The sequence below is a fragment of the Agelaius tricolor genome, unplaced genomic scaffold (assembly GCF_023055355.1).
Source record: "Agelaius tricolor isolate 1412-34295 unplaced genomic scaffold, bAgeTri1.0.p SCAF_5, whole genome shotgun sequence".
NCBI lineage: Eukaryota > Metazoa > Chordata > Aves > Passeriformes > Icteridae > Agelaius > Agelaius tricolor.
In genome coordinates this window covers 27008372-27029223 of record NW_027269265.1, presented here as the reverse complement: position 1 = coordinate 27029223, position 20852 = coordinate 27008372, and the positions used below count along the sequence as shown (strand labels likewise).

Here is a 20852-nt window from a genome sequence, read left to right as displayed (position 1 = left end):
TGTAGGGTTCAGGTAAAAAAACTGAAGGGAAACAGGCAAGAGTTGGATGAATAGGAAGGAGGAAGCAAGATTTGACAAACAGCAGAGTAGGAAAATGAACTGCTGTAGTTTGGCTAACACATATGTTTCAAACTTCAAAAATCTATTGAGGACATATGTTATAAAAGGCAGAAGTAAATACTCAAAATTGTGCTACTTGTTGCTATTTGGAAGCATAAATTAAAATGTTTTACTGTGGCAAGTATAGCAATGTCAAACCTGTGGCAAGCAGGTAACATTACTTGCAAGGTCACATAAGGCTTCTTATTGCCAAAAGAAACAATTTAAAACTCAGAGCAGTTAAGCAAGTGTGCTTTGGTCTGAATTACTCACCCATTATTTTTGTCCATAACACTGTTGCTGGTGTTCTTAGATCTTGTTTCAGTATACTGGTAGTCAGAACTGGAAGAGCATCATCCTTGAGCTCTTCTTACAATTATCACAGAAATAATTCCTCTCAAGACTTTTATCTCCTCATTCTTACTACTCTGAAAAACTCATCCAGAGCTTTTATTTCCTCTGTACTGGTGAGGAATATTGCAATTCCTGGTTTTCACCCTTCCTTATTGTATCCTTTCTCTGGAAATGTTTCTTTTTTTGGCCAGTCACCAGTGAAGAGAAAATGGCTACTTCTTGGCCTGAGTTTTAGAAGATTTAAAAAAAAATTGGAATTTTCCTCTGAACCTGTTTTTGAATGAGGATGACTGAAACTGTGCATAGAATTGCAACAAATGTCATAACAGTGCATCACGTAATCTTAGTGTTTGCTGATATCTACTAGAAATTACTACCCCACACAATTGTGTGATTGCACCCAACCTTTGCTTAGCTGCAGTTGCTGCCGCTTTAGGTACCTTTGGCCTGCTCATGTCCTTGATCATTTCCAGGTAATGACTCCATACTAAACAGGTGGTTTATTGTATGTGCACAGATGTAAAGTACCTGTACATTACAGCATGTGCTATAGGCACATTACAGCACATAAGTTTTGTTAGTTGTGCATTCCAGTGCAGGATTTTCCCATTACTCTATGACTTTGTCCTTTTGGTTGCTGAATATCATCTATTTTCTGTTCCTCCAGTTGTGGCTGTAGTTTCCTATATGCCATCACCAGATGCCTTACTAAAATCTAGATTGGTAAAACCAACAGATGGTTCAGTCTTTGTCTCTAGAAAAGAAAACGTGGAAAAAACTGAATCAGTATAATCTAATTTGTGATACACCCACTTTTATCCTATTTTATTTTATTAGCACATGTCTAAATGTTCTGAGAAGATTTGTGATAAGACCTTGCATGTGCTATTAACAAGTGAACCGTTGAACTTTTTCTGGGGGGGATAAATATGAAGAGCAATAAGGAGGAGGAGAAGAAAGCAAGCAGACTGGCTTGAATCACAGGACTTGTTAGCCAGGTTCATGTGTAGTTCTGTGTGCACACTGGGCTTGAAATATTTCAAGTGCATGTTGTTCAGTATTTGAAGTGCATGTTGTGTGCTAATATTTGTTTAACCGTAGTGGCCTTCTTTTCTTCACCTACAGAACTTCTTCTGTAAGGTTTCTCCTAGGAAAAAAGCAACTCATCCTTTCTGCTGTTAAACAAAATAGCAAAAAAGTGCATTTTGCCAATAGCAAAAATTGCATTTTGAATTCTCCCCTATATTGGCATGCTTTCCATGTTTGATTATTTATTTCCTTCATGGTGGTCACAAACTTATGAGGAACTGAGCACACCTTGAAATGTTAAAATGCAGCTTTGCCTCAGCTGTTTCTTCTTTGCCAAGCTAGTCCTCTCCAGCTGAGATGTGTCCTCATTCATCTACATGTCTTTATCAAAAACTGGAAGTGACAATTCCAATTAGATGCTTGTATCAATTAGAACTTTTAACATTAAGGTCTAGTGTAAACATTATTGGTGTTGGTACACATGAAAAGCAGAGGGCTTGCCAGCTGTATCATAAATTATTTTTGTTTTCAGTTTAACTTAATGAGTTTGGAGATACAAAACAACAGAAACTGCAGAGAATTTCAGGTCAGGAGAGGGCATGAGGATTCTAGAGGAAAAGGATCTTGCTGAAGGAAGCCTTCTAATATCTTAGATAGGATGAACCGCTTCAGTAGCCTTAAAGCTGCAGCTGATGCCTTTTATGCTTTAATATAAAGCCCAACCACAGTAGTCCTTGGCTTTCCATTGTCTCACTGTGTAAACAAGCCCAATGTAAATATTTTAAAAAACTATTTGTAAGTTAATATGGAAGAATTATTGTTATTATTACCATGAAATAATAGCTAGTTATTTTTGACCTTTGTCATAATTTAGTAATTCCCTCTTCAGTGGGAAGCCTGCCTGATGTGGAAACCTGTAGCTATTCCATATAGTGACAATTAATAACCTTATTATTTGTTTTTACAATGGAATTGATGAGTATTAAAACTTTACCCACCTACTTTAGAGCTCCTCTCTTTGTGAACAACATTCAGTGTTGGATTTAGGTTGTATTTTTTTCACCTCTTATAGAGAGAATAATTGTTTAGATTTATATTCTCCACAACATATCAAGAACAGCAAGTATCCTGGATGAATTTTTGCAATGGGTAAGGCAGAGCCTCATCTTGAATTTTTTAAGTACTTCTGAAAACAAATCCTAACTAGAGAGATCTTGTAAACAATATAGTAAATTAACTGCATAGTGATAATTCTTTGGCATGCCATTGCTGAAATCTGAAAAAGTTTCACTATTTAGGTTCTTTGGCCAATAATCTTTGATTATTCAGGGTCTGATTTTTTTTTTTTTTTTGTGTGTGAATGGAGTTTCCATTTTGCTAAATTAAATCTGAGAAACAGTATTTTAAAACATTCTGCCTTGTAACCCTGTTTGCAGACAACACTCATTGCTTCCAAAGAAGTTTGTGAATTACTTCTTTCCATTTTCCTTTATACCAAGATGATTGTAAGATGCTTTTTACTTTAAATTAATCTGAAAACTTTTCTCGGTATTTTAGTAATAAAAATCCACTAGCATCTTGATGAATTCTCACATATTTTACTCTGGCTTTTTAGAACACGAAGCAGTGCGTTTGTCATCTCTTTTTCTGTGCCTAAACTTGCTTTCTGCCCTTATAATTTCAACACTGTATGAAATTTTATGTTAAAACTATTATGGAAATAGTGTGAGGAACTGTAGAACCCATCTATGTTGATCTCAGTTTTAGTAAGACTATGGTAAACATGTGAGCAATGGGAGATCAACTTAAATTTTTATTCAGCTGTTCTTGTGTAAATTCACTGGTTAATTTAGTAAAATACTGTCTACTTCAGACTGAAATGTGCAGTGGCTTTTTTTTCTCCTGAGAATTATAGGAAATATCAGAATCTGTACTTTCAGGTTTTGTCTTTTCAAATTTAACACTCCTAATATGCATATTTAGAGCCATATGCCTTCTTAAACCTTTGTAGTTTAAAACAGTGTAACAAACTGGAATTCTAAAAATGGCAGAAAACATGAAGGGAAGGAAGAGCATGTTAGGGACAATGATCTGCATTATTCATATATCATACAGTTTCTGGAGAGCTAGCTATGAATTAGAGATTACAAATACTTTTATTAAGCCTATAAAATGAATGCTGTTCACAGTGCATGGTTTTATGAAGTATTTTACTAATTCTGAAAATACTGACTTTGCCCTCCATGACCCTAGGGCTGACTGCAGATGAAGCAGGCAGAAAATTTCCTTTGCATCAAAAGTAGTAGTGAAGTCTTTTGGAGGTAGAGAAGTGGCTGAATTTGTTCTTTAATAAATAAACAATTAATGGATGTTCTGGTGGGATGGTAATGAGAGAAAAAAAGCCTGTCTTGAACAGAAGGCTTGCTAAAGTAAGCAGCCCATCCATAAAGAGGCTTGATAGGATTTTGGCAGTTTTTAGTTTTCTAGATTAATTTTAAAAGGTTGTATTTATGTGTGTTGTACTCTCAAAACTCACAGCTGGCTGAAGTCTTAGCTGAGTTTCTCTCTAGATGATGAGTACTGCTTAGCTGATTCCCTAGTACCTGCAGTCAAGAGGGTTAAGCTTAGTATTCTTTATATTTTTGTATTTTTAAAGTTAATGTTCTTTGTAATAATATTTCTGGTTTTGAAATCAAGACTTGGATACGGTACCATGCTAGAGTAAATGTTTTTATGTTTACCTTGTCTTAGGTTAAGAGGACTTTAGCTAATCTTTTGCAACATGTATTTTGGTGATTGAAGTACTGCAAAATAAAGCAGTTTTGCAAGTAAATGCAATGCAAGGCAAGTTTGGAATTCTCAGAGTTAAAATGCTTTCCTGCCAAAATATATAAGGATCAGTTGGAGGTTTGGCGTTAACCTCTGTTACGGTATGAAGAGCAGTTGTCTTTGGCAAGAAGCAAGTGATGAAACCCATGCTGAAAGCTCAACATAAGTGCAGCAATCAATTATACAAAGCCCCACAGATCTCTAGGAAAACTAGGGATTTCAACTTTATGGTCTTGGGCTTGTGTTTTAATTACTAGCATGAAAACAGTGGTATGTGAACAATGAGCATTTTGCTAGGCTTAAGTAACAAAACTTTTGTGCTGGTTCTTGTCTTCTTTAACTTGGTGCCTATTAGTCCATTTTTATGATGATGTAGGAGAAGCGCACAAAATTGGTTTTGGCTGTGCCTAGATTGGTACTTGGTGCATGTAGTATTACATGACTGCTGCATTGGAAGGCATAGGTGTATTGGGGAGAATGATTGAACTAAAAATACTTGGGGCAAAATCATAATCTCTCTGCCAAAATCTAGGAATTTTAAAATGGTTCACCTTACTCAGGTGCTGTTTAACTAAGTGAATAATTTAATGTTTAACAGTTTCTGTTTATTGTTTCATTAGAGATCTTTTTAAAGTTAATTTTACACAGAAAAAAATATGGTAGTCATTGTCTTGACTAGCAAATCTAAAAGTTCCATTCTATGTCTGATGGATCAGAAAAAATGCTGTTTTCTCAGAGTGGGGAACAGGGATTAAAGAAAAGTTTTCACTGAGACTTACTTTTGTTAGCAATAAGACCCATATTTTTTTCCCTGAAGTCAGTTGGTCTTTTGGCAAAATCAGGTCTTTAGCACAGAACACCTTTTTGTTCAGAACAAGTTCTCCGCTTAAGCAATCTAGACTTAGGAAAATATGGAAGTCTAGAATCAGGAAAGAGCATGTTGTTTCTTCTTAAAGCATTAAAATTTTACTTTTGATTTACAGAAGTATTTTTTGTGAAGATCATGTAGATAGTGTTATTTGTGGGAGGATTTGATTTATGCTGTCAGTGGAGAGTTTATGCACTCACACACCCTAAAGGAAAGGAAAATAATGAGAGAGAGAGGTATTTTAATAAATATTGGACAGGAGAGATACAAAATACATAATGATACATAATGAGAAATAGCTGATAAATTTACTGTTGTAATTGTCTCGTGAAATTACAGTTTCATGATTTTGGAATGGTTTTGCAGTGGTCATCTCTTCTGCTCTGCCTTTAGACCAGTTTGCAAAGGATGTCAGGGTTGGGGTTTTCTCTTTCCTTTTTCTCTATTCTTTCATTCTTTATGCTTCATTAAGTTCTTTAGAAAAAAAAAATCTCACTTTCCAAATTAGGGATTAAACTGAATTCAGGTAAATAGTTCATCTGAGAAAACTTTTGCATTTCTGTGTGCATAATACCAAATATGATATGGCATTCCCTTGCAACCTGTCTTCTAAAAGCAGGCCAACTATTAGAAAAGAGCATTCTTTACTCTAATTTTGTAGCTGTGTCCAATATTTCATACCATTTCCAGGTATTCTACACAGATAATATTTGTAATTTTCATAAATTTCTGTAGAGTCTTAGCTTATTGTTCCATTTACCCGACTGCTTTCCAAGAGATACACAGAGCCTTTTCTGTTTTGATGATCTTAGATATACAGTCTTGAGTATATCTTGCTTCATTTATTCTGTGATGGTGGAGATGTGTACTGAACACCTTGGGGAAAAAAAATTGAATTGTTTTTCCTTTCTTTTCTGCCTTAATATATGTATCTAAAATGATCTGACATTATAATTTGACAAAGATGTTTTCACTGAGCTTTACACATTGTTTGGCTTCAGCTTTGCCCTTTCAGCTGTTGCCCATCTGAACTGGATGCTACCTAAATAAATATTTTTGATGTAATTTATATTTTCATCAGTATTCAGAGATGAGTTATGATATCTGATACAATACAATTCTTGTAATCATCCAAGGCTAATTTATCAGTTCCACTGATAAAAGTCCTTCTCAGTGGAAAAAAAATAAAACCAGGAGAATTCTGTATCAAACTCACCATCTTAGATTTGATTGTGTGCAAACCTCCTTTTGGCTAAAATCCTGTGCCTGTAACAAAGCATTCATGCTTAGTATGAGTGCTGCAACTTTAACTTCAAGACTTTATTGCTTGTTAGTCGTTCTCCATCATCATGTTTCTTGTGTAGTTGCAATATAAAGATTATTTAGTATCTTTAAGTATATGCAGAAGACATCAACTTTGTTTTGGTGATATGACACCGGAGTTTTACCCTGACAATTTCTAAAGAGGTGTGGTTCAGATGTGGTTCTTGTGAGTAATACTGAAAGATGCTAAACAAATCACAGCACTCTAAACAAGTGCTGTCTTTACTTCTCTTCCTGTAATACTTTCAGTTACTGATATATTGGTTAATCCTGTTCCTAATGTAATGCAAAAAGAATCAAAACTTATAGAAGTTTAGTGCTTTTTATCTAATGTATAATTACTTTATAGTTAAGTACTTTGTAATTTTAAAAGTACATTTAATTTTTATTCATTCAGTTTGCTGTAGAGGAATTTTAATGTCTCATAGATGTATGATATGGTTTTGTTTACTGAATGATTGAAATATGAGTTGGTTAAAATTTTGCTTGAATATTACTTAAATAACTCTGTTTTGTTGTAGCCGAAAAAGAAAACTAAGACATTCAATCCTCCAATCCGTAGAAACTGGGAAAGTAATTACTTTGGGATGCCCCTACAGGATTTGGTTACACCTGAGAAACCCATACCTCTGTTTGTTGAAAAATGTGTGCAATTCATTGAAGATACAGGTAAGATAGGAGGACTGTTAGAGGAAAGACTTTCCCATTTTGCATAATGAGTAATGCCTCTCATTTTCTGTTTTAAAGTACTTTTAGAATTTTATCCTAGAAATAAATAATTGTGGGCTAAGCGCATTTAAAAAGTAGAATGTATTTTCTAAATTTTATGTGTAATATGTGATGGTTTTTTGACTTTATTTATACAAATACTTTAATACCTTTTGACAAATGTCTGAGGTTTAACATGTTCCCTGTAATTAATAAAACTTACATCACTTTCTAGTGCCAAATGATGTTTAACCCCGTGGCAGTCCAGTCTTACATGTCTCACTGTTGCCACTGTGTTTTATTTAATGTATTTAAAAGCTCTGAAATCCACCTTTTGCAGTTATAGAAAACAGGTGTTTGAAATGGCTTCTGACTTGATGTGATTAGTCTGCTTGCTTTCTTGATTTTGAAGGTAAACCTGGTTTTGCATTTTAACTTGTTGCAGAGATGGAAATACTTATATTCTAAATACTGTGTAATACTCCATGAAAAATGTTAATCTATTGAAGATGTAATTTCCCTGTTTAATGTAAAATATTAACATATATATGTGTTGACACTAGAGTGAAATTCCACAGTATGATTTTCTCTCTCTCTTATCTCCCTGGCTTTCTGGTTGTGTGTTTGTCCCTGCTTTCAGCCTATTTAGTGTGTGACCATGAGGCAAGTAGGACGATTTTACTGGTCAAACAGAAGACTACTGTTAGGAGGGGGAATTTGTTTTGAGGTTTGGGAGTATCTGTGGTTGGGTTTTGTTTGGGGTTTTGGGGGAATTTTTTTTTTTTTTTTTTTAAGATTGTGAGCGCTAGTTTTCAGCTGGTGTATAGATCCTGCTTGCTCTGAAGTTTTATAAATGCTATATTGCTGTATTTGAAGTAAGTGACAGTGTGACTGAACTGGAGCATGTGCAGGACCATCTTTTGATGTGTGTCTGCAATGGGAGTATTGTTTAGTGCAAAGTAAACCAGCATCTTTTTTCCAAATTTGTTTATATCTAATACAATTTTGACTGTAAGATGAAAGTAGCAGTTTTAGCAAGAAAAAATCTAAAGAGCTTTCTTTCTTATAGTAAAATTCAGTTTTGTTGCCATCTGCAATAATAGTGTTTCCAAAATAACTACCACAGGTGGTAAGCTTCATAGCTGTTTTTGAAGACTTACATACTGCACTATTGCAATAAAGGAATCAGGTGAAACCGCAGGCACTGCTCTCTTTGGAGTCAGAGGTGTTAGTACAGATCTGTCTTTAACCTTTACTTTCTGTGCATTAAAGTTAAGAGCTCTATTTTCTGCCCTCCTACTTTTGCTTTTTCCACCTCATCCAGTTAAAAATGGGAAAGGAGGAAGAAGAGCAAGGAGTAATAGAGTGGCATAGGCAGTTTAATATACATATATATATATATATAAAATACATATGCTGCTTTTTGTAGCAAAAAAAGCCCCAACCCAAAACAAACTAGCATCATTTATAGGTGAGTCACTGACACTGGTGTTCTTTAAGAGTGGCTACATACAGCTACTATGCATAGCTGTATAAAACAGATATTGACTGGTATTCAATTTCAAGAGTTTGTAGACTCTAGCAATAACTTAATTTGAGCATGTTCCACATTTTAAGAATACTTTCAAGAAATGAAAGTATCCTTTTAAGTCCAGTTCTAAAAGTTTTATTTGCTTAAAAATATTGTTGTCTTTGTGATGAACTTTCAAAAAAAAAGTATTTCTCCCAAAGAATTTTGAGCAGCTTGTGGGGTGAGAGAGAGAACTATAATAGTGTGAGAACATTATTTGTTCCCTTTTTTCCTCGTAATTGTCAAACCATGCAACCAGCCAAAACATTTTGTACATCTGTTCTCTTCTCATGACCTGTCTTGGGAAAATAAGATGTTGGGTTAAGCTGCTATGTGTTCAAAATGTAGGGTCTCCTCAGAAGGGGTGACTCAGAAGGCACAACTTTTCCGTTAGCTGTGTTATGTTAGCTCATCCTGGAATGCTGCTGTACACCTGGAGAGTTTTAATTCTGGCCATGAATGTCAGCTGGACAAACATGATGCCACTAGTTGTCTTCCTAGTTTTGTTAAACACGTAGAACAAAACCTCTGCTTTTGATCTGTATTAGAATTTTCTTTCTTCTCCTCTGGATTATGTGTAAGTAGCTTTGGTGTTGTTTTCAGCTTCCATACTTGGCTGTGAGAGTTTTATTTCTGGTGTGTATTATTTTTATATTGAATTAATATGCTGTAGGTATTTGAGTTTCAAGCAGGGTTCTCACAGAATGTATTTGTTGCCTTTGAGAGAAAAGAATGTTCACTTGCATTGCCTTCAAATCCTGTACTGAGATACAGTCACATCATTGACTTTGTGACTGTCTGAGAAAATTCTACAAATATGGTGCTAGGGATTATCAGCCTGCACAAGGCAAGTCAGGAAGTCAGGAGCTGTTGGCTCCAGGCTGGAGTTCAGAATGGCACCATTCCTGTATGATAAAGCTGCTTGGCCCTGGGGAGTCATTCAGTACTCGTCTGTCTCATAGCAGTCAGTCTGCTGTCAGTTTGAACTGCACTGAATACCAGTGTTTATTATCATTGTCTTCTTAATCAAGAAGTGCAGTCTTTTCCAACTCAGCTAATCTGCTTATTTCTCTTACAGAGTATATAATTATTTAGCATGTCCTCTTCAGGTACTTTGATGGGGTTCAGCTCCTTCCTATGTAATTTAGATTGTGGCTGAATTTGTGATTAATCTCGACTTGAAAGGCTAATCTTAATTTTTAATGTTTTCTGTTTCTATCTCATGAAACTATACAAGGCAATGCTTTGTACCTTCTCATCTAAATTTTGACTGGGGCTAGAAAGTACACAGTGAAAAACAGTTTTCTCTATTTCAGATGCCAAGATGAGACAATAGTACGTTAAAGTGTTTTTGAAGATTCTTGCTCCACCATAAACCTTAAAGAATTGAGCACATGCAGAAAATACCATCAGATTTTTGTTTTACCATAATGTTCTGGAAACATCCTCACCAAAAAAAAGTGTGTGTCAGTAGAAGAGGGACAGTTTGGAAAAACTAAAGAAAATTCAGGAGCTTAAATTTCTATCCTTTTATAAATCAACAGATTTTTTCTTCTGAAGGAGCCATGTTGTTCCTGTCAAGGTAAAGGGTGACCTGGTAAAAATAAGGGATCCTAAGTCTGTGCATATTAAGAGAAGGTTATTGTCTCTCTTCCTCTTTAGTATTTTTCAACAAAAAGCTTTATCTAAACCAGTTATTCTAAACTGGTTTAACTTTATGGAGCCGACCAATTAGTTCTTGAAACATAATACAGAGCTTGAATCCCCTTGTAATCTTTTTGGTAGTATTGGAAGCAGGAACTGGGGGCCAATTAACTCAGGTTAATAGCTGAGTAGATGTGAAGCTGGTAAGCTGTAAATATGTGTTAGAGCCTCCATTTCACAGCTGCCTGCGCTGTCACTGGTACTGGGAGTGCGAAGCAGCAATAGCACATCATACTTGGTTTTGTTGGAATCTATTGATTAAAAACAAATCACAATACCGTGTGAGAACATTTTAAATTTTATACTACTGTCACTTCTGGATAAGAAAGGTGCAAAGATTTGCTAAATATTGTAAACAAGCTTTGCTTCTGTGTTTCTACATTGCCCACAATTATAGGAAAGCCTTTTTTCTATCCAAGCCTTTAATTTTTGAATTGATTGTAATTATAGAAGGATGAGTAATATTTTGGTTGGTTGTCAGAGCTCTTTCTTGGTTCACTGAACAATATGATCAAAAGATTTTTTTTTTCCTTTCAGGTAAATAACTTGCCAATGATGAATTACCAAGTTTTCCACTAAATATCTTGGTATAAATATATAATGTTTTCAAAAAACCTGATTTTTGGTAAACATATTGTGGTCTTATCTGTAACCTTTTACAGGCTATTTGAGCACTTTCCTGTCACTAGTAACATGTATGATGTTTGTGTGCTTTTACCTCTGTCACATCCTTTGCAAATTGGTTTGTAACTTGCCCATGAGGACAACTATTTCAGTTGACTGTCATTGGTAGCTATTTTTGGTTATGGGCTTCCAAAAGAGTATTTTGATTGTATAGGTGTTCTGATCTACTTTTTGCTTTCTCCTGATGGACTGAAGAGAACTTCATTTTGTTGCATCATTTGAAATGAATTTTAAAATGGATTGGTTTTTTTGTAAACCGGGTTTATGGAAATGTACTTAGCAGGGAAACTTTGATTTTTGATTTTTAAGAAAATTGTAGTGGCTGTTTTTGTATACAAGTAATGGTGCTATGCTAAGATATACTAGAAAAAAAGATTACCTGCTATTTTTAAATAAGAAAATCCAATGTAGACCGTTACCTTTTTTCAAAATACAGGTAGCAGAATTGAGATACTTTTTGAAGTATGCTGTATGAATTGCATGAGTTCTGTATTTCTCTAAGAATCATCATGGAGAGAATAAGGTAGATATTCAGTTGTCTGACAGAGAGGAACAGATTTCTGGAGGGTAACTTAATGTCTTCAACAAAATGTTGATATGGTTTGAATTTTGTGTTGCAGAATAATGGAAAAAATGCTTATTTAATGTCCAATTTTAAGTGTGAAAAGTGTACATATTTGTGCCAACTTTGTAGCTTGAGTGTTTTGTTGGTAATGTTTTTATGCTGTTACACACACTTCAGATTTAGTGATGAACTATTCCATGGACTGTTTGTGTACTAGTCAACACCTACTGTTGTTGATTTTTGAGTTTTCCCAATCTTAAAATAATTCAGGTAAGATCACTTATGCTAACTGATGCTCTTAGCGTATCAGGTTTTTTTTATTCTTTTAGTAATTTTTTCTGTTTTGGGTTTACTTTTTGTATTTGTTCATGCATTGGTGAGAAGTTTGACATAGATTATATTTCATTCTGTTTTACCAAGGAGGGAGACATCAAATTAACATTGCAAATACTAGCAGTTTTGCCATTGAGTACATACGGGTCTTGATGATATTCAACTTTAATATCAGTATTTTAATGGTTTTTTTTCCTCTGAGCTTTCAAATGTTTTTAATTTTTTATAGAATATTGCTATCCATGTACTTCATTGACCAGATTATAAATTTTAGATTCCATACTTCATCGAAAACTGATAACATTTATGGAGTGTTAATTGTACATTAAATAATTTAGCAAAGAGATGCTTATTATAATAATTTGTGTTTTAATAATTCAGTTACTCAGTTGTGAGACAAGGAATGGAATAAAGATGCGGAAAGGAATTTGACAGAGCTAAATGTTGTTATCTCACATGGTTCCTATGGAGAGCTCTAAGAGAAATTAAAAATTTTGTACTTGGTATACATATGATAATTGCTGCTTTTGATATTGAGACTATTTTTGTAATGCTGGGAAATTTACAGTTTTGGAGGTAATTCAAGTAAAAGAATATTGCCTTCTTCAAATTTCCTTCAAACCTAGCTTACACCATGGTCTTTTATGCTGCATCTCCTGTGAAGCTAGATTTTTACATTGACAGTATCGATAAGGCAAAGTTTGTCTCCAGAGAATGAGGTTTGGTAGAAATAGGCAAAGAAAATGAGTCAGCAGTGCTTGTTGTAGTGAAAAAGTCAGGTACATCATTGAAATATATTCCCAGTGGCTGGAAAATTGAAAAATTCAAGAGTGATTGCCACCCCTTTTATTCGAGGGGCTTGGGAGAGCTGGAGGGTTTTAGGAACCTGTTGTGTTGGACAGAGAGCAGACCTGGACACCCCCTTGGCCTGGTGTATGAGTTTCTGTCACTTTTCATTTTGGGCACTTGTCAGATGTCTCTGAATCAGTGGAATTCACTGTTCTGAAAAGCTGTATCAGCAAAAATGGTAAAAGTTCTGCTATGTAGTATTACAGCTGCTAAGTTAAGAGTCAAATATGTGCCAAAACAAGTGCATGGCAGGGAGCAGGGGGAAGGAGGGAGTGATTGCTGAGGAGGGGAGTGAGACCATCGTTTTCAGTCATATTGTTCAGTGAGGTTGACTCAACTGCCCATGAAGCTTTATGTTTAGCAAAAAACGCACACAGGCCGTGTCTCTTACTTGTGATTCCAGTTTAAATTGCTCTACAACACATTTTGCACCCTCATCATGTTGGTGAGTGATTCCAGAGTGGGTGGTGTGGTTAATGTATTTAGGACCACGGCTTCTGCTGAAGGGAACATAGACAAGCTGGAGGAATGGGATAGGAGGAACCTGAAGGAATTCAGTGAGGACAAAGCCAGGCCATTCAACTAGAATTGCAAGGACTAAACCGCTGCAGTAGTAGATGCTCTGAGCACTTGACTGGGTCCATGTCAGTGCTAATGAAAAGGATGTTGTGGTTGTGGTGGAGAATAGGCTGATCATGCCTTCTGTATTGGATTTTCTCAGTAGAAGGGGCAGGCACTACAGCAGTAGAAGCAGGTACTAATTTTTGCTCTACACTCACTTGTTGGGTGTCATCTGAAATACTGCAAGAAGGGTGTTGACAAACTTGAGTCTAGCAAAAGAGGGTCAGGGGCTGGAGTTCCTAATATGTGGGATTATTCAGCTTGGAGAGGAAGAGGCTGAGGAAGTACCAGAGGAGGCTTCCCATACCTACGAAGAGATTACTGAAAAGATGCAGCCAGGCTAAAGAACTGAAGTACAGTGTCATTAACATAGGAGGTTCTGATTAGAAAGAAAGGGAATACTTTTGCTCTGAAGTTTATTAGAACACTGGTTCAGGTTATCCAGAGAGATTGTGGGGTAAATTGGAGATATTAAAGGGAAGTTTAGATAAGCACCCAAATCTGGTTTCAGTGTTGACTGTTATTTGAGCAGAAGGTTGCACTAGATGATCTCCTGAGAATTCCTTCTGTGATCACTTCAAAATTGGCATAGAATAGGTTTCAGTAGTTAGGAGACTGTACACCAGTCTGTGTTTGTAACTTTGGAATTAATCAACAGAGAGGAAACAATCTCAAGGTAAAACAGGCATCAGTCATTTCTCCTAATGGAAGACTAACTACCAGACAACGGAGGAGCCATGCATTAATTTAGTAGTGTGAGAGAATCACTGAAAACCGTAAACAAATATGTTTTGAAATACTCATAAAACACATGTTGTGCATTTGAGTTGTATTGCTAATGAGGTATCTGTTCAAAAGAAACATCATGAGAATTATACAAAGAATTCCTTAACAACTCAGGTAGGACCAAGGTGCCAGGGTATGTACGATAGTTATCCTGCTCCACTTACTCCCTCAGCATTCTCCAGACCCAAAGTGACCAAAGAGCTATATGCCTGGAAAACTACAATGCTTCAGTTGTCACCCATTTTCAATGAAGCAAAGAATGCACCTACCTTCTCCTAGGCATTTTCATAAGTGTCATGTTAATTGTAGTCTTGTATTCTTTCTTTGAAATGGGCAGGCCTTAAAATATGGGCTTGAGTGACACTTCATGAAATGGTTGAGACCTTGTTTAATAATCAGTTAGTGTAAATTATAGTAATGTTAATTCAGCTTTGGAGAGCTTCCTATTATAAGGGCCTTTCTAAAAGTGCTGCTTATTTCCTTCCACTGCTTATTGTTTATTGAACATTTCAATATGCTGTAAATTATTTTATTACAAGAAGCAGTAAAACACTTATTTTTGGTTCCGGTTTTCAGTGTGTGAATTGAATGTCATGGGACTTTAAATGTCAGTGTTGATGAGGACACATTAAATGTGTTTTATGTAAGTAAAGTTAGTGTGAGATTCTTACTTAGAGATGGTCTTCTTTGCTCAGTAATTATATACATTCTAAGGTGTACATAGAAATTACTGGTTTGGATCAGTAAATTGGCAGTTCTGTAGTCTTGTGTTGTAGCATGGGAGTTAAAAAGAGGTACACCAGATCAATCCGTGGAATAAAATTAGAGAAATACACAGATCACCAAATTTACAACGCTAAGTGTGGGAATGATAGTCTCACCTATTGTAGTGGAGAATGAGTCCTGAGAAGTTCCATTGGCCACTGTAGAGGAAGGAATTGAACTGGGAGAGATGGACTTAATGTGATTGTGGCATATATTCAGAAACACAGACAGAATATGATAGGAACCTGGCTGTGGATGTTGTTAGCAGACACTCTGACTTTTCAGCAGTCTAAATGTTAGTATAGCTGTTGTCACTTGGGAAGAGAATTTGAAATCATCATAGACAGCTCTCTGAAAACTTAAGCTTTCTGTACTTGCTGTCAAGCAAGAAGAAAAAAAGAGTAAATGTTCTGGAGGAAGAAAAATCATGTTATTACGTAATGTGCTGCTATATACACAGTTTTGATACTGATTGCAATTTGGTTCAGCCTTTCTCAGAATAGGAAAGAATTGGAAAAGATAATACATATGGGAGTAATAGTAACTCTTGGATAAAGATGCACGAAATTGATTAGCTTAGAACATTTCTCAGGAAGAGCAATTACATAAATTTACAAAACTGACGCTGGGAAGATGTAGAGAAGTTACTGCTTCTTGTTGAGTGAAAAAAATTATGCAAACTTTAGCTACTGAGCATAAACTCTGTGTGCTTTCATAATGTACATTCTGGAATGCCAAAATTGCATTCACCATGATGCAAAGACTACAAGTACATAACTTGAAGGAGTTTGAGTGAATTAGTGAGGGATAAATCCCCAGGTGGCTCTTACGACACCTTATGCAAAAGCCTACCTAAGCCACATCTACAGAAAGCTGGGAGCATATACCACAAAAATATTGCTGGTAGGTTTTTTTTTCTCTCTTGCCCTTTTTACTCTCCTCAAGCATATACTACATGGTGTAGTATATGATATGGAAAATGAATATTGTACCAGGTAGACTTTGATCTTCCCTTATGCTGAAGTATGTTCTGTGGAGAAACCAAGAGTTGTGGAAATATGTTGGAGCCTAAAAATGGAAGTGTCCTGCAGACTGATTATGCATATAGGTGCAGATCCACCTTGCTCATTTTCTCTGAAATGCTTTGAATCCCATGTGGTGAAGTTCCAGTTAGATGGGATGGAGCCCTGGTCACAACTGGCATCACAAAAGAAGGTGCAAGAGAATTTATTAGGCACTATGAGGTACTTTAAGAAAAGAGTAGCCTAGGCAAAGAGGATGTGCACTGTCTTGAAATAAATATAAATTATTGTGATGTCACGTAAGAAGGATCTAGTTATTTAAACCTAGAGGTATTGTAAAACTAGCAGGACAGAGAAGCAAATAAATCATGTTATTCTGATATAGAATATTGCAGCAGCAATTGTGTTTGGTAAGGATATGTTGAAAATGACAACTGGACCAAAACACAGAGTGAGAACATAGAAAAAAGTTATGAAAAATCAAGAGGATGCAGATGAAGGAAGCAAATTTTTAAAAAGCTGTCAGAAAAAAGAAATGTTGAAGGCTCTCTATCTCTCCCTCTTTTATTATAGATATGCAAGGAATTTAAAAGCTAAAACTAGTGAAATAGAATGTCTGATACTTGATGGAAGATCTTGATGTAAGAAGTGTGGTTGTATAATAGAAAGCAACAGAGAATTGGAGCTTTACGTAAATAATACTTTCACACTTCTAGCTTTGTGCTTGCACACAGATTAAACTTGTCTCCTTCCATGCCTTAGAGAAAGTGTAATGACAGTTGACCAGCCATTTCATGAAGCATGACTTTGTAGAACACCCACAAACAAGAAAAATTTTTCCTTGAGGAATTCAGAAGACAAATTTAGTAGCTTAATCCAGAATTGCAGCACTTCATTATTTTTGGAAGATGGCTAAATTCAGTCGGCATCTCCTTATTTAACCTGAAAATTTTCTGAAGTACTTTAAATTGTCTTTCTTTGTTTCTTAGAACTGTAGTGCAGATAGCACTCTAGAGCATGTGTCTCCAAAGCAGCCAGTTCAAGTATTTGAGATTTATAGACTCCTACTAAACAGTGACTGGGTCAGACTTCTCAGAAATGCTATTGCAGCACATGCAGTTTGCTTTGTGCAGAAAGATACTGAATAGTTATTGGATAAAACAAAGACTGTCCTGGAGCTGTAGGGTCTCTAACAGAGAATCCTCTCATACTAGACAAAGAGAGTCTTGATCATAGCTTATTCTCATCTACCAGTGGTCTTTGGTATTTATTTACAGCTTTTGGAAGAGGAGTGTAAAGTGTTTCTGGCTGTGATCTCATTTAACACATTTGGGATTTTTTTTTTGAAGGCAGGTTTGAAGCTCCTTTCAAGATGTGGCAGTCACTGAATCCTTGAAACCACTTTTTGTTCTGTGCCACCAAATTCTTCCTTTTAGTAGTATTCAAAGTATCAGTGGACAAGGCTCAGGTTTTTTGAAAGGACTATTCAGGTGTATATTTACAAGAGGAAAACCCTTGGCTATGGAATTGGAAAGCTAAATGATGGACATGCGAGTTTATTGAAGAAATGCTTACTAAATAAGCCTTGATGCAGCCAGTGAAGAGACATGTTGAGTTGTTGAGACATTAAGAAGGAAATGAGGAGTTAGAACAGTCATGTGAAATTGTTCAAAATATCCCAGCTGTATGAACCAGCCAAGTGATTTTTTTGTACTTTGAACATTTTCATAGGATTCTTAATGTTTCTTGATAACTTAAAAGACACCTTCTGTGGATTGTAGTGTGACAGAACAGTTAAGTATTGATCTGATGATCTGAAATGCATTCAGTTCTTGGCCTATGATGGCAAAAGGCCAGGAGATTTCATAAAACTGTCAAACCTGTGAATTTTTAATAAACCTATCTATGTAATGTAGTGTTAAAAAGATCTAGTATATAGATAATTTTGCACCCATAAAGCTAACTTGAATTAAGGAACTATAAATTGTTTATATTGCTCAATAGGTTTTAAATTAAAAAACAAAAATATCTTTGGTAATGGTGTTTTTATCAGGATGGACTCTTTCATTCTATGAGTAGCTGTGGGGAAAAAAAGACAGCCATGTGGTAGGAAGCATAATCATTGGAGTGGAGTGTGTGTGTGTGTGTGTGCGCGCGCATAATTAAGGTGGACTGTTCAGTGTTTACCTTGAAAGTCTGGTGGAATTACGACTGTAATGTGTGGTAAAACAAAGTAATGATGAGAACCTTGGGAAACATCTGCTTCCTAACACCTTTCTCCTTTTCCCTCACCCCTTAAAGAAAGACTTGTAAATGATGGGATAATTTACCTTAGATAAGAAGTGAGGAGAAATGGATTCAAAGTTTATAAAATAAAAATGGTAAAAGGGAAAGCACGTTGGAAGATTAAGTTCTTGTCATATACAGGAGTGTGTTACACCATGAAATTAAAAGATCAGGATTCAGTTACAAATGCCTGGGTCTTTTTTATCCTGCAGAGTATTTTTAGTGTGTTGTTGCTTGCCATAATAAATTGTTAAGACCAAACTGTGAAGACAGTTTTTAAAAACATAAGTGTTGGGGTACCGCAGAATTTAGTTTTTTGATTATTAAAAAAAAGGTGCAAATAACAACAGTCTAATAGAGATCAGTAAGAGAATAATTTTGGCTACATTATTCAACAAATATCTGCATCAGAGTCTTGTCATTGTCCAATGTAATTTCCTCTGATTCATGTTAAATGGAATGCTGGACTCCATAGCCAACTGACAGTTTGTGTTTTGGTATTCCTATATTGCTATAATGGTTTATGTGTTAACTTTTTAGGCACTTAAGAAATGTATTCCTACTTTTCATTTCTGAATTAGTAGTTATAACTGGTTCTGCTTTGCTTTATAGTATATAAACTTGCTTTTTAATATTTGTTTTTTCTCCTCTTCCAAGGATTATGTACTGAAGGCCTGTACCGTGTTAGTGGGAATAAAACAGATCAAGACAACATTCAAAAACAGTTTGATCAAGGTAATCAGAGATTTTATTATTTAAAGCTAAAACAGAACATGAATTCTCCAAGGATTTATCACAGTGCAATATGAAAGGATTGCACATTCAAACCAAATTCCATAGCACTGTGTCCTTAATGGTCTGGTGGGTTGTATTGGTATAGTCCAGGTTATTACCAGTGAAGCTCCAAGGATAGGAGGGGAATCTTGTTGCAGTTGGTTTAAATGCTGTTCAAATACTATCTAGCTGGCCTTTGAAGGTTTGAAAGAGTTTAAGTGCAGTGTTAGCTGCTCCTTGTGTTAACAGTTCATCAGCCCTAGGTATTAAGGCATTCACTCCTGCTTCTTATGCCCCACAAACAGTAATTCTTTAGTGAAAGTTTTCTTGAATAATATGCATTTACAGTTAAGTCTGAATAATTTCTAATACAGCCCTTGTCATTGTAGAATATAATGAAATGGGATTAGTAGTAGACTGTTCACTTTGATGTGTTTATATTTTAAAATGAAAATATTTATTAAAAGTTCTTGAATGTTAATCATGAAGTTGAGTCTGTGAAAAATTGTAAAATATCTCCTAGGTGTTATGGAAAATAAATGTGCTATTTCTTTATGCTTTGCTGTTTAGCAGCATTTTGGGAAATAGAATTTATAACTCCTTACTGGGCAAAATAGATTAATCAGAAGCCAGTTAATGACAAAGACAAAATCATTCATGGAGAATTAGACAGCTTTATTTTTCTGATCTTCTACTGTTTTGTAATGCTGTCAGATTTTTTTATATTTGATTTTTTGTGGGCTGGTGTGATAGCGCCTTTTCAATAGGTTCACCTTTTCCTTCCTTATTTAATAATCATTTAGCAAAATTTTAGTTTTCAATGTTTTGAATAAATTGACTTCATAAAGTATTATAAGGAATGATAACAGTAGGTTTTACTTACACTACTATTTTTTAAATTTTGTTTTGCAGATCATAATATCAGTCTAGAATCAATGGGAGTAACAGTGAATGCTGTGGCTGGGGCTCTGAAAGCTTTTTTTGCAGATCTGCCAGATCCATTAGTTCCTTACTCTTTGCATCAAGAGTTGTTAGAAACATCAAGTAAGTAATTTACAACCTTTTCTTGATTTGCGTTATTTCCATTGCCCTTATTGCAACTTTTACTTCATTGTAAATTGAAAGGACTATCTGCACTGAATATTTTTTTAAATTCCTTAGACACATGTATTTTTTAATATTCTTTAAAATTAGAAGAACTATATATGATGAGATGAATGTAACACACTTATTTTCAAAATAAGTTTATATCTTATTTCTCCTTTTCCTAGAAAATTTATTTCGGAGACATCTACTTTTTTTCCATTTCTTGTTAAGTGATAAAAATGATGAAAGCTCTTGAAGCAGCTTTTCAGTTGTTAATGGGAAAAACCCCTTGAATTAATGAGTTCTTACATTCAAAGTAGACTTTAAAAATCAGACACATCTATGGGATATTATGGTAATTCTCTAATTCACTTAGATTTTTTTTTCAAATTCTTTTGGAACTCTTGTAAAATGCTTAGTTTTGTTTGCCTTTGCCTTACAAACATTTTTCAGACATTGCATAGTATTCCTGTCTTTGAAATGAGTGTCTCCTATTGAAGCACTGGTATAAGCCTAAGGCTTGGGCCTGGACCTGATTAATATATAGCCCATTAGAGATTTTGTGTTTTCTGGTGATATCTGTAAATAGCTATTTCT

General features: G+C 35.2%; 1 protein-coding gene across 1 annotated transcript in view; it reads left to right on the top strand.

The window, feature by feature from the left end:
- The window catches only part of ARHGAP5 (Rho GTPase activating protein 5), a 47143-nt gene that overhangs the window by 17180 nt on the left and 9111 nt on the right, over positions 1-20852 (top strand). The window contains exons 4-6 of the mRNA XM_071426927.1: positions 7024-7171; positions 19053-19130; positions 20082-20213. Of these exons, the coding sequence (XP_071283028.1) occupies positions 7024-7171; positions 19053-19130; positions 20082-20213 (358 nt within the window). The remainder of the gene's footprint in view (positions 1-7023; positions 7172-19052; positions 19131-20081; positions 20214-20852) is intronic.